Here is a 14,914-nt window from a genome sequence, read left to right as displayed (position 1 = left end):
CTAGCATTTCAGGATGAGTCCTTGTGGCAGTACACACAAAGTATGCCAGCAGAGGGAGGTACACCACCGACGGTGCACGAGCAACACTTTGACAATAACCCCAAAGTGACCAGTTATGGCCCCATCCTATCCTCCCCTGGATATTATGGTCTCTCTGCTACCAAAGCTAAAGGAACATTTGTGTTACCCATTTCCCATTGCTGAAGCTGAAAAGAAATTAATAGAAATGCAGGAATATAAAGGCCAAGCTGTATTTTGTCTCAGTGTCCCCATTTGTAAAAACCAGGATGTTAGTCTCTGTCCGAGTTCTACTGATGGGAGATCTCACGCCTTTGAGAGACTTCACCCCCAGATTTCCATAGCTGCAACTCCTCCAAAGGTAGCTGCACCCCAAGAACTCCCAGACACTGGCACCGCTTAGCCCTTCTGTTAGCTCCATGATGCTGCTCCGTCCACCCACAGGTTCATCTTGCCATTCCTTCTGCCTGAAGCAGAGTGCCGCTTCGCTACACGTCAACAGAAGTCCTAGACCAGATGCAAACCCTTCTCACAGGCGGTCCATGAAGCAGCGTGGAACAGCCTCCACCCTACCCAGCTTTCAGAGATGACGCTTTGCTGACTACAGAACACCCACTGGGGGAACAGAGATACTGGGGGATCAGAGCTTCTGATCTACATGAAGAATACAGCTGATGTACATCTTAAAGGTTTAACATAAAATCCAGCATGTTCACGCTGCCAACTTCCAACCTAATCCTACATCTAAAAAAAATATAATAAAATTCATAGAAATATTACCCAAGCAATATGAAACACTGCTTGTGTTTTACAAAGATAGTGTATTTTAATCGTGTAGGATCAAGGCCCCAGGAGATACCTGACAACACACAAGTGCCACGGGGAAGGAGCAGAATCGGTTAAAACAGCCCTTGGTGGAACTTTGGGCAGAGCAGAGCTGTACAATGGCACTTGTATAATTCTACTGGAACAGACCACAAAGCGTTCCCTTCAGATCGGTACCAAAGCAGAAAAAGCAAACGTGTTTTACAGGGATCTGACCCCAGTAGCCCATCATCAACTGTTCCCACTTACATTAGCCCACCCAAACACACAAGCCCATGTACAACTCAAAACTTTTTGAGGTGATAAGACCCAAGTGCTTGAGTTACAACATGCCATGGCCGTCTACTGTACTCTATTAGTAGCCTGTTTCTACAGATGAGACAAGCAGGACAACAGCAAAACAGCTCAGCCTCTCAAGATTCAAGATTTTATCTTTGTTTTCTTCAAATTTTACTTCTAATACCTTATTAGTCAACAAAAGAACCCAGGATTCAATTTATGCATTTTACTTAAGAGAAGCAATCAAGGATGAAGCGTGTTCTCATTACTTTCTCCTGTACATCTTCATTTCCAAAAGAAATATTTCCTACTTTATCAACATACTTACTTTTAGAAAAACTAAGAAGTCTACAACCAACCTTAAAAGTATGAAGAATAAAGGAGGGTGGTTTGATTTTTGTTGGGTTTGTTGTTTGTTTGGGGTTGTGGTTTTTTTTAATTGCTAAAACAAAATGACAACTTTCAAGAAAAAGGCAGGAAAGCCACCTTTAGTAACAACTGCTGTGAAAGATATACACTAACCCGCCCTTTTAATATTACAGTCATCTGTAGGTATTACACCAGCGAGAACATGACTTTCGACAAGTCTTTTGCAGTGCTGCACACTCAAACAAGAAGTCTTATTCTGCAGGCAAAATCCCAAAGTCAGTCAGAAAACCACTTGGGTTGGATATTCATATCAAGTCTGGTTACTTTATTTTTCATCTGTGCAGTCAGTTAAAAGAACAGTTAACGATGAAAACAGACAACCACAGAAGCTTTGAGTACAGTATCGTAACACTGAAGCGAATGACCACATTGAACACATTCTTTATGCTGGTCATTTCCAAACAAAACAAGTACATACACAGGTCTAGTTCAGTGTAAAACCTGATATTAAGCAGCAAGTTGCTCACAAATTGCAGCGCAGTATATGGCATTTACTGCAAATAGCTACAGCAGCAGTGCTTAGTGGATGAACTGCATAGAATTAGCCTCATGGGCAAACGTTAAAACACCACAATAATAACCTTAGTGGCTCCCTAACAGGTCCGAATTATGCAATCCAGCATGAACAAAACTCAAATTTTAGCAATAGCTTTTGTATTTTTTCAACCAGTCTATGCTGTCTATTCCAGCCTTCATTGCAGTAACCGTTTTCAATTAGCTGTCACATACAACATTGGTAATTACTGCTTATTCAAAGTTACACAGCCCCTGCAACAAAGGTGATATGACTATATTTCAAACAAGAACCCAAAATACATTCAAGATAATGGCTGCAACAATAAGGCAATAAACAGTTTTAAAAACAGATCCTACTAAACAAAACCAGACCAACCGTGTAACCTGCTGCCTCCATAAGGTTTCAGACTTGAATGCATCAATTCAAAGTTAAGTGCTTACCCACCAGCAACATTTCAGAAATACATCAGTAAAAATATTCAAAGACGTGAGTATATTGGACTGCCAGCAATCACAACCCAGGTCTTATCACAAGTTACGCTTTCACACACATAGCTTTGCTTTTACAGTTTTGCATGAAGTGCCCTGTACAAAGATTTTACTACAGATTCCTTTAGGAAAAATTACATATTAACAGAAGACATCAGCATTCCAAAATTCTTCCAAACCACATAATAGAAACCCTTTGGCCTGCTATTAATAAGATCATCGAAGTTACACACTAGGCAGACAGCATTATTATTGGCAGCTATGTCACAGCAACATTAAAAAAATAGTGCCAGCTGTTTAAAAACAAAAAAACAGACTGAAAATAACCTGGAGGAGTGAAATGTACACCTACATACAGCAAGGAAGGGAGAAAGAAGTTGTTTGGCTAAAGCAGATGAGCTACCCAGAGGTTCCATGTCCATCTTATTGCATATTTGATCAGTGTCAGCATTCAAACCCGCATGGATTTTTCCTTCATAATCTCGCTCCAGTCTTGATTCTTGCACCTTTAGAGCTACCCTGACTAGCTATGTATATTGCTATAACTTCACATTTCTTCAACAGCTACTAAAAGCAGAGACTGAGTCAACTGTTACTTATCTCAGCCTGGGATACTACAAGCATCAGGCTTTTGCCATCTTTGTGCACTAAAGTCTAGGTAAAAAGTGAAGTGCAGTGGAGTGTCAATATCCTATGTCAGTACAAAAAAAGGTATCTTTATTTGTAAGCCTATATTAGCAAAGCTCAAGACAAAGATACTGAAGATGCTTCTTAAGCAAAACGTACCAGTACTTGGTCAGCACTACTAAACTGGAAGTCTCATCATGTGAGAAGACATACAGACATGAGAATATTGTGACATTAAGTTGTGCAAGGCAAACTGAAAGCAGCAGGGAATAGAATCCGATTGCTTTTGCTCCGTTTGAATAAATAGGAGTTTTACTAATAAAAAAAAAAAGTCATCCTTAGGCATTCCCTTACCAGCAGACAGGATTAGAGAAAGGAGACAATCAGTATTTCTACATGTGTTTAAAGGATATGTGCATAGCACTGCCTAATCATGCTTGAAAATGTAACCCTGTAATACAAAGCATGCTTATATATACATGCTAGTAAACAAAACAAAGACTTTTAGACTCCAAAGGAAGGTTAGGGCCAACCTTACATATTTTAATACTGAAACATCCCAATTATTTTATAATGTGAATGCTCTTGTTAGCTTTTGAACAGTATTCACAAATGACAAATTAAAACATAAAGGCACTAGAAGAGTGCTCTTTTCCCAGATGTAGGCCTACTTGAAGAAAAAGCTAAATGCTGCTGCTTTTAGCTGTATAATTGAACCAAACCACAAGTTTGGAAGTTGTAGGTTTAACCTTCTTAACAGCTGAGAGTATAACACCAGTTTTGTAGTCCTGATAAGTTTATATACAGGGAACAGTGATCCAGACACCACCACATATCCAAGCTTTGAGAGAAAACTGGAGCTGTTCATGACAAGACCTGTTAGTAGTTCTCTCTCACACACACACCCCAGAGGTGGTACATGCATGTTCCTCCTCTTTCCAAAGACCTTGTGCATCAATCTTCAGAGCTGCTAGATAAACAGAAGTGGAGCTCTGCATTCTGAAGTGCCATGTCAAAATAGCTGTATAGCTCATTCTCAAAGAAAACAGGAGCAACTGCTTATTACCAGTAAAAATCAGGAAGTCCTCCACCGAACATGAGGTACCAAATTCATTGCTATAACACTACCAAAGTGTTACAGTGATGCCTACCAAACCGGTCAGAATGCCTTAACTGGTTCCAGGACAGAAGTTACATGGAGTACCATATACCTGATGTAAAGGTGTATAAAGTGAACTAGAGAAGTGTTTAGTATCCAAAAACCAACGATGACACTTCAGAATACTAAACAATAACCCAGGCACCTTCCCCTCTCCAACACGAGTTGGACTTAAGAGTAAAACGTTAAGGAAAAACATACAGAAACCTAGCAGGACTGTTTAACCTGTAACCCTTCTCATACCAAAACCAAGAAAACAGGTCTTACCACCTGATTCCTTTTTTGCCGTCTTTTTTTTTTTTTTAAAAGGAGATAATAAACACCTCCAAGTCATGTGCACCTAATATTGATTTTTCATATTCTGCTTATACTTTTTATATATAGAAGAACATAACTAAAATCTCACTTTAGAGTATTTCTAAAGCCGGATGATCTTGCAACCATTTTTCAAGTTCACATGCATTCTCAAGGTTGAAGGAAAAATATATATTCATATATAGCTAAGCAAATAAAACTCAATTTCATTATATGCTGTTACAGTGCTGTAAAGAGAAAATAATTTAGAAAACATTTCAAGTATGAAATGCTTACTATGTTCAGACTAACACGAAGGCTAAGCCTATGGTGCAGGACCTGTTTTTAATCTGCGTGCAGAGACAGGAGCTACAGCAGCTCAGCATTTTTCTGACGGAGTTTTCTCTTCACCCATCCTTTCTCCCAGCACTTTTGCACAGCTTGCTGCTGAAGCCCTCCCTGAACCTCTACTGAAGTAGCATACATTGGTAGTTCAGAACTAAAGGTCCACAGGCATTAATATTACCTCTTAAGTCAGTTTTTCAGTAAGATCAAACCACTGAACAACACAGTGCAGAGGTGCTTAATCATTCATAGTTACTCAGAAGTTCAATGGAGTACTTTAAGTTGTGTCTTCTGTAGGTGCCCTTCGCTGTCGAGCGGATTTCTGTCTACCTCTCTGAGGCGAGGGTGGAGTTTCCTGTTCAGCTTCAGCCTCCGAGGGCTCGTTGTCTCCCTGTTGGGACCCCGTATCACCTATCAATTCTCGCAGGAATTTGAATTTAGACAAAAACAATTGCCAAACCACGTACCAGCCTGCAGGAGAAAGAAAAAAGGTACTGCTTAGTTACTTCATGCAAATTCATAGTCAGCTCTCAGGCAAAGTACACCAGAAAAAGTGAGAAAAAAAATATATGATTAGCTCTCATCCTTTAATTGCCAACTCTCAACCCTAATACCCCTCCACAACACACCCACTCCTTTCTGCAGTCCTGTAAAACCAATTTGTCTCAATAAAGTTCGTCCTCATCCTGAAAGAAACGCTGAAGCACCAGGCAAGGACCTACACATCCTGAACTGTATCGCCACAGCAAGCAGTAGGTGGGTCCTCACCATTGCACAGATAAGGAGAAAGGGAATTTCAAACAAGGACTCAGGATTCATTACACGAGCACTGTAAAAAGGCAGTACTGGCTTCTACCCTCACTCAGCGAACACATCATTCTGGAAATCACATTTTAAAAGCTGCATTATATAATCACTATCAAGTACACTTGTGGAGATGTTTAAATTAATACCAAGTTTTATGATAAATTCTATTTTAAACTGCACAAGGTCTTCCTTATGTTCACTAAAAGGCCGCATCACCCAAATTCAAGGTGTTCCCTCTCTATACCCAAATCCCATTAAAGTAAAATTAGCATTCTCTGGTAAATTTAGGTTCTGCTCCACTGCTAACGCTCTAGGTCCCAGAACTATGCAAGTAAGAAGTTGAGATGGTCACATTTCTAGAATATCTCTTGAAAAATATTTAAGATCCAGTTCCTCCTCTCTCTTGTACAAGTGCTTCTGTAACAGGCAAGGAACTTAGAGGTAGATATATCTAAAAAAACAAAGCCTTGCTTTTCAAAGGTCTGCCTTACCTAAGCATTGAGGTCAAGGGTGACTGGAGTTTTATTCACCGGAGAACTAGCCCCTTCCCACTAGCTAACCAGTCAAGTTTCATCATCCATAGAAGAGGAATGTAACTTCTCTGTGAAACACAGGTAGTATAAAATTTAAACAGCTATTTGAAAATATATGCTAAATAAATAAAATATAAGCATCATCTGCAACACCAAAAAGTCATCTATCTTGCATAGAACTATGAATTAATACTCCTATTCTCTGTTCAGAAGGTCTTGCTAGCTATTTAAGCCTATACTGATGACCTAAGCAAATATTAAGAGGCCTATTTTACAGAGCTAGGCAAACCCCTCCTCCCAATTACACAGCTGTCAGCAGAAACAGACTTACAAGTGTGGACAACAGAGACGTATTAGGGAAGGGGAAGAAAGACTAATACGTGACACTTGTGTAACCATGGCACCACTATTTTTCTTCCTCTTCTGTAATCAGTCACACCAATATGAGCAGGCCATTGCTTAGGAGGAAAGAAGATCCCATCCTTCCCCTCCCTCCTAGAATACTTTTCACTTCCTGCAGACTTTCGATATCCATAACTTCACTGCTGCTGAGGAAAGTTGGAAGAAAGCTTTTATATGACAACCTTTTACGATCTAAATTACTTCCTAAAGCCTACACCGAGTACTTCCTTTTCCATCAATACCTAAACCTTTAAATGACTTGTGATTAAATCGTATCTGATGTCCCACAAACGCATTAAATCCCCCTGAACCTAGAAAAAAAAAACCTCAGTGGCAGATGTCTGGTTTTAGCATCTTTTTTCTTTAAGATCTAGAAGGAAAAACTGAAGTAGCAGCTTTCTGAAAGTTGTTTCCATTGAGGAACATTTCAGGTTTTTGGGACATTCAATGCTGGGTACCTTCTGAAGACCATAAATCAATCCATTCTTCTCATGGATCTAAACACCATTAGAAATACCATGCTCATTTCTAGTCCACGTGGGAAAGAAAACACATAAAATATTCCAAGTGAATATAGGACACTTGCAAGAAAGCGAGACCTAAGCAGAATATTACAAGCTATTTAAAAGTTTCTTCAACTCACCAATTTGTTGACAAGAGACAAAATTTGAGACGCTAGACTCAGAAGTGCATGAAAAGCATGCAGTACACTCTACTAAATCCACCTAAGCATATGCACATGTGGGGAAACTCTCAGACACAATTTTTTTCAGGGGGGTTGCATCTGTCTTTTTGCTAGGGTTGTTTAAAATCTTAACATCTGCAAAGTTAATTACTGTGAATCAGACACATTACTTCCAGAGAACGCTACAGGCAGAGGTAGGGAAGAGCAGCAGCCAAAAATATTTAACGTATTTGGTATAAATAAATACTCCATTGAGAAGTATTTTAACTTAGGCTAGACAAAGCAGACCACATGCTTCCTCTATCATTACAAACAGGCCACTTAACACACAGAATTATTGGGAGGGGAATAATAAAGAACACTTACAGTTCATTCCCAGACACTCTCAAGAAAAGCGTTACTTTTATTCTATGTTTGGTTTTGGTTAGATCACAATGGTCTGAGTATCTAAAATACCAAGTACCATAAACAGACTTTAGAGCTCTTCAGCTGAAGACTACAAGACAGTGTAAACAATCTGCCAACAAGACTGGTTGTAGTCAACAAACCACCAGATCAATGATAATAGCCAAGTGAAACCAACCACAATGCAATGCATTGAAAAGAAAATTACAACAGGCTTAGCCAGTAACAGTGGGAGGGTAACCAAGCCCGAAAACTAGAGTTTCAAGACCTCACCAGATCACCCAGCCTGTACCAAAGACATTTACATATAAGGTAATCACAGGAGAAAGATTTCTTTCTTTCAGTTGCTCTAGTTACAGTGCCAGCTTGAACAGAAAGTTCAAAAAACAAAATCCCCACAACAAACACGCTTGGCTGAATCAAGACTGCCTCTTCAGCTGAGACTCCCTGTCGCATCACTGTCACTACACAAGTAAGAATTTCCTTGGAAATAACGAGATTACTAAAGAACAAGTTATTCTGGGTAACAGAAACTCTCTCCAGCAACAATACCAACTAGACACACCATTAAAAAAAAAACACACACAAAGCCTGGAGGCAGATTCACCGTACTGAGTTACTTCTGAATCAGAAGGCAATGCATTTTCTATTAGTTTCTCAACCTCTTAAGAACATCGCAGAATGTTAACACCTGACATCATGCCATGCTTTAAAATTACATTAACAGTGTATTTTTTAAAAAGAAAATAATTGCAATGTAATTTAAAATACACAAAAAAGGAAAATGGGCATTTCCATGCATTCTTGCCTTTATGAGCTCAGTCTAGCTTTGCAGCTCTTTTGCTGTAGAGCTCTTACTGGAGCCATAAATGACACCACTGGTTTGCATCTCAAATGCTTCCACTTTGTTCAGTTAAGTCACTCTCAAAGAAGCCCTATTGGTTTAACTTCACCACACACAAAGTATTTGTGTTTATTCAGTCTTCCAGTGCTTGCTTTATTGTTTTTAGCCATTTGATTTACCTTTTCAAATCATCCTTAGCTTGATTGAACCTGTGGATGTCAAACAGCATACCCACAACACACCTTCACCAAACAAGAAGCGATGACATGCAGACTATAATATTTCAATGTTTAATGTCCAAAGAAGTTGCCTCTCAGAGAAGTAAGCCAGATCCAACACTGCATCATCATAATGCAAAACGGGGGCTCCTGCTCTTGGTGTAGCAGGCACCGAAATCCAGAGCGAGCCAGGAAATCCTGCCTACCAAAACCAGATGGTATTTTGCATGCAGGAAAAATAGCAGTCCTCAGCCTTGCAGAGTTCAGTACTCACTAAAAGCTAGGAGCCACTGTCTCACTTCAAATGCCACAGCCAGGTGCCAAAGATACTTAAGCCACACTTGGCACTGTGCCATCAGTATGTCAACCCCTCTTATGAATTGTGATGCAATGTGTTTGTGAAGATGGGACCGCGAGTCAAAGCCTCTTTTCCTGACTCACAGATGTACGTAACATCTATGCAGTATCAGGATGTTAACAGATTTTATGATTTGACTACGCTTTATTAAAGCTACCTTTTCTGTTCCTTCCCACACCAGCTCTTAGATTTTATAAAGGGAAAAAGAAACAAAACGATCCGACTACAATGTTACTTCCCCTCAAAAGGTGAGGGGTACAAGTGTCAGGTCCATGTATTTCATTCAGCTTATACTGGCTTGTACACAAAAAGCTAAGGGAGGGTCTTTTTACTGGAGCACATTTTCCTTTTCCATCTGAATCAGGAAGAGCAAACAAAACAAAAAAAAAAAATGGTGCCAATATGGAGTGCTGGGGTAAAGCAAACTGAATTCTCTTATGTCAAATACAAATTAAGCCAAGAAAGGAAGGAAGGAGATGCAGAAATGGCACAAGACAGAGTCTGAAGATCTGACTTCTATTTCTGACCCTACTATGGACTTTCTGTGCAGTCTTGCAAGATCATTTTACCTCTGTATCCATAATGATTTGAAAATAGAATGCTATTACTCCAGCACATTAAGATTAATTTAGAACTGGGGTACCCCCAAGATGAATGTTGCCTGTATTCAAATGCTGACGCATCCACCACAGAAAATCTTAAGCAGCTATAGCTGAAAAAGAAAGGGAGCCCTGAGCTCTAGATGCTAACCTGAGATTTGTTCTACTCTGAGCAGTGTTAGATGTCTTCTGTGACCATGGACAAGTCACTTCAATGCTGCGCCATTTTTAAGATGTAGAACATATACTGCCCTAGTGGACAGCTTTGCTATGGAGATCAGACTGAAAGAAGCACACACTACTCTGACACTGGAGTAATAGAAGACATCAGGTGACACAGTCCTTGGCTCTGCACAGCTCCTTAAACCTGGTCTCATTTAATGCAACACTCAGCCACACGCTGCTTGCTGACATCACAAGGAAACATGCTCTTCTGATACCTCATTTCTAAGTTTCAAAATTCAACTTCAAATTAAAGGCTATTTTCTCTTTATTGCAGATCTAATGGAACATGACTTACCTCATCTTTTCAAGTATACAATATGTTTATAAACAGTTTTGTAACTAACACATTAAGTTATTCGGGCAGAATTTAGGGCTCAGATGTTTTCCCATCTGCAACTGAATTCAGACCTGTGAAGCAAACCACACATTTGTGTCAGCACTTTGAGTTACATGATTTTTCTTTTAAGGTCATGTCTCTCAAACCACATCTCATTAGCCTCTCTTGCCAAATGAGATGAATGCTTCCATCTGTTCCACTGAAGGCAGTTCTGCAATTTCACATGGCTCCATGCGTTACTATATTGGGAAAAATAAAACAAACACACTGAAGTAAGCAGTACTAGAGTTCACGTTTACTAGTATTTTATCTTATTCTATAAGCTTGGCTGTGCCAGAGTTTCTCACATCAACAGAGGAACATGGAATATACAAAAGCAGCAATGAGACCACCAGAGAGAAACCAGAGAAAGGAAATCAGAAAAGGTGGGAATAAAGAAAGTGGAAGCAAGTTACCTTAGTCACACTTTTTAAAAAAGCAACTGAAAAATTGCTATGTTTAAAGTCCCTGAATGGTTTCTATGTCAGATGTGATCGGTTTACAAATAGAGATGTTGCTAACTGCAAGCCTTCCATGCTTCCTAACAAACTGAGATTAACATTGAAAGTAGCAGTTGCAAGCATCCAGAAATGTTTAAACAAAAATAAACGAGGTTATTTATTTGAAGTACTTTTATAGACATAAATGCCTAATTCAGGCATACACATTTATATCAACCAGTTTCACAGCCATACAAAAAGCAACTCCTGATAGTTTGTGCTTTGAATTTTATCTTTTCACTTTAGAAAAAATGATAAAATGAATGTTTTCCTCCATTGTTTCATTTTTGAGAGTATTTATCACATCATGTCTGTGACAAGCAGCATAAGTCCACGTGATCCTAGAATGTTTCCTGGATATTAAGTCTATTGTTCTCTGCAAGCATTCACACCCTGAGTCCTTTTATAAGCCACTCAAAATCCAAGTTACAGCTCTTTACGCTCCTGTTTCATTACCTCTCACCAGATGGCTGTAAATTATTCTTATCTCATCAAGCTTACTCAAGGTTGTATCCAGCCATTCTTGTGTCAGGTTTGTCCATTAATTAATGTGTATGTCTCACTAGCTGGCATTTACCATCATACCTAGCACGCTGTCTCCCTGGGAGTCACAGGCTGCAAACACTAGGGACCTGTCAGTAAGAAGGTGTGTAAGAAACTGCCCATCACTGGCACAGAGAAACAATTACACTGGAAATAGCTTGTGCTCAGGTTTTTTCTAGTAGTGATCTTGACACTGGTTTTCATTAATATTTTCCATTAATAATCATGGCACAAGAACTAGAAGTGTACCAATATTAATGAATGCTGTATGATGGCAAAAAATAACTACAAATACTGTAAATCATTATCAAGTCCTATTGGGTCACTTCTAACAGGGTAACAGTTCAATTCCCCCCCCCAAAAAACAATGAACATGTCACAGATTTCAAAAGTACTGAACACAGGAAGCTGACTTTTTGTAATCTGAAAAGGTGACCTTTAGCAAACATTTTATAAGCTCTGATACTGATGAAATTGAAGTATAATGAAGGATTCAAAGCATTCATTGAATCCAAGTTGAACGTACAATAGAGAACTCCAAACAGCTACATATTTATAAGCCACTTAAAAATAATTTATTAATTACTTTTGCTGTCTTTAAGCAAGAAAGCACTTAGATGTTTAAGTTAGCAAGAGCCCTTAGTATTTCAATTCCATTTGTCACATACAGCAAAAGCTGGAAGGCACAGAGAAAATTTCCAATTTTGAATGGCATGATGCAAAATCATTCTAATCTTTCAGCATGACAGTAAGGAAAGATCTCATATGCATAATAAAAACTTTACTAAAGTACCACATTTCACCTTCTAAAGATGAAGTGGCCACACAACATATAACAAGCATACAGAAATTTGACCAAGTGACTTAGGTCACTGCTTAGCCTGTAAAAATAGACAGTACAGGACCCAGGAAAAGAGCACAAGACCAGGGAAAGTATACAAGTATATACCCTTGCAGTCCCAGTTATCTGTATTGCAGAAGTTTCCTCATCTGAGTGTTAGTACTGTGGCTTAAAGATGTTGACCTTTCTTCCATAAACTTTAAATGATAAAGAGTTTCAGCATCCAAAATACTATTTTGTTCATGAGCTTTACACAAAGGAGGAATAAATTGAAAAGAATTTTGTTTTAAGCTTGTTGATCAACTTTATGTACTCCAGTTCCTCTAGAATGATGAAATTTCACAACCGTTTCCAGTTCACCTTTTTCATTCTACTCTGTTATAAAACCATCACCCTTCCTCCAGTCATCTGTTTTCCAGGCTAAACAGATCTAACCCATTTAGAGTTTCTTCTCTCTTTTTGAAAAGAAATTAGGACTTTGTTTCAAATAAAGGTAATACACTTTAACAAGAAAATACACTGTTTGTGACACATGCACATGGTAGATTCCTGGAGCAATATAATGACATTTTCCATTTTATTTTAAACTTCTAATGTTTGATTTGCCTAGTTGCTTTCTACAAAGCATTAAACAGATATTTTGGAGAAATGCTTGCAATTATACTTCAGCTATTCTAATCCTTTCTTTGGGATACTAACAGCTCAGTTTGAAGCCATTGTATTTCCCCACATAGGTCATTGCATGCATACATTTCACACTTCTGATGTGCATTACTCCATACATGTTACTACTGGATTTCACCTCCCATTTTACTATCCAGTCCCCTGATATTGCAAAATCTTTTCAGAATGCTTTGCTGTTTTGTATTATTACATTAGTATTTTATGTCAGCTGACTCTTCACTTGGCTCCCCTGGTTTTCAAAAATCACTTATAAATCCACTTGGCATTTGTTCCTTTCTCACAAGCCTTTAACCAGAAGCTATGGTAGTTTGAGTTTGGTGGTGGTGGTGTTTTTCAGGGTGTTTTTCTAGAGTTCAGCGTATTGACCACAACATCCACACACACACTACACTGCTGATTCCCTCCAAGAACTCCAACAGACCTGCAACTCCTGCCTCCCATTGAAATAACCCTTCTCTCTGCATTGAAAAAAATAAGGAAAAAAGGCAAGTCAGGGATCCACATAAGAAAAAACCTCTTCAGAGCTGCCCTCTATCTTTTCTGGCAAACAGACATCAAAAGCTGAGGGATAGCAGCAGGAAGTTTACTTCTTCCATTCACTGGCATTTCAGACCGACGTACAAACTGCAGAGTCTGTTCAGTAAAAAAGCTATCAGCTTCAGATTAGTCACCGAATTAAGCTCTGGAAGCATTTCAAGGCTCAAAATTATGTGGAAACAAAGAGAAGGGGGCGCTGCGAAGCGCACCCGCTCCCCCACACGCCAGGCACGCTGCCCTTTCATTTCCTTCAGTCAATCTGAGCACAGGAACCACCGGGGGTGGGGGGGGAAAAAGCTGGTGGGGGATGGGGGGATATGGGGGGGAGGGGATGGGGGGATATGGGGGGGAGGGGATGGGGGTCGAAAGGGGTCGGACACCGGCACTACGCACCGCCGCGAGGCTTGCCCTCCCGCACCCCCCCCGTCCCCCCGCCGAGGCGGGCGGGCGGGACTCACCGCACAGCATGAAGAGCAGCACGCAGGCCAGGGTGGCCACGATCACCAGCAAGGTCAGCCCGATGCTCTGCCACATGGCGCCGGCCGCCTCCCCCCCGCCGGCGGCGGCGGCAGCGGGGGCCCCTCCTGGAAGACGCCTCCCCGCCGCGGCAGCCGCTCGGCCGGGCCGGGCCGAACCCTACCGGCGGCCGTCAGGGCCCGCTCAGCCCCGCGGGAGGGGCGCCAGCGGCGGTCGGGGCCCGGCCGGCCCCTCCGCGGGTCACCCCGCGCCCGGCCGCCTCAGGCACCGCGGGGCTGAGGTAAGGGCCCGCCGGCGGCTACGGGGAGGAGGCCGCGGCTCGCATCGCTGCCCCCGAGGAAGGCAGGGGCAGCTCCGCGGCCCAGCGGGGAGGGCGAGGGGAGCTGGGAGGACCCGGGCTGAGCCGGCAGCGGCACCAGCCCCCCCCCCTCTGCTCCCGCCGCTTCACAGCCCAGCGTAGCCAGCGGCGGCCGAGAGCCGGGGCGGGCCCCCGGGCGCGGCGGCGTGACGCCGGACGGCGCGCGGTGCATGCCGGGAGTTGTAGTTCGCCTTCCCCCGCCCCGCGGCCGGAGCGGGCGGGCGCCACCCGCCAACGGGAACAACAAATCCCGGCGTGCCCCGCGCCGGCCCGGCGGCGCCAAACGGCCGGGGGCATCTGTGACCCCTCGCGCGGGAGTGTGGCGCCCCCGCCCCGGGGGAGGCTGAGGGGGGCTGAGCCCCGCGAGCGGCTCGGCTGGCCCCGCAGCGCCGCCGCTCCCTCGGCCGGCAGGCAGCGGCTGCCCGGCTACGGGCCAAGGCCTGTAACGGTTGTGTGAGGCACCGGGGAGCAGCCGGTGTGGTAACAAACAGGTGTGGCCGTGGCTGAAGCCCGGCGGAGCAGGTGTGTGGAACAGATTGCT

At 42.0% G+C, this 14,914-nt stretch overlaps 1 protein-coding gene across 1 annotated transcript; it reads right to left on the bottom strand.

The window, feature by feature from the left end:
- Nucleotides 1–1,568: 1,568 nt before the first annotated feature.
- SMIM13 (small integral membrane protein 13) lies at nt 1,569–14,531 on the bottom strand. The gene is made up of 2 exons (XM_037380435.1): nt 13,997–14,531; nt 1,569–5,452 (listed from the first exon to the last, which is right to left on the bottom strand). The coding sequence occupies exons 1-2, from the start codon at nt 14,070–14,072 to the stop codon at nt 5,259–5,261; spliced, it is 270 nt and encodes an 89-aa protein (XP_037236332.1). The 5' UTR covers nt 14,073–14,531; the 3' UTR covers nt 1,569–5,258.
- Nucleotides 14,532–14,914: the final 383 nt, after the last annotated feature.

Source organism: Falco rusticolus, chromosome 3 (genome assembly GCF_015220075.1).
Source record: "Falco rusticolus isolate bFalRus1 chromosome 3, bFalRus1.pri, whole genome shotgun sequence".
Classification (NCBI taxonomy): domain Eukaryota; kingdom Metazoa; phylum Chordata; class Aves; order Falconiformes; family Falconidae; genus Falco; species Falco rusticolus.
The sequence above is the reverse complement of the archived record's forward strand: the minus strand, read 5'-3'. Positions and strand labels throughout refer to the sequence as shown.

Bases quoted from the DNA above. Each gene is read 5' to 3' on its own strand.
- SMIM13 (XM_037380435.1), bottom strand. From the start codon at position 14,072: ATGTGGCAGAGCATCGGGCTGACCTTGCTGGTGATCGTGGCCACCCTG. The intron at 5,453-13,996 runs GTGAGTCCCGCC...TTTCTCCTGCAG, and splicing joins GCTGCTCTTCATGCTGTGCG to GCTGGTACGTGGTTTGGCAA.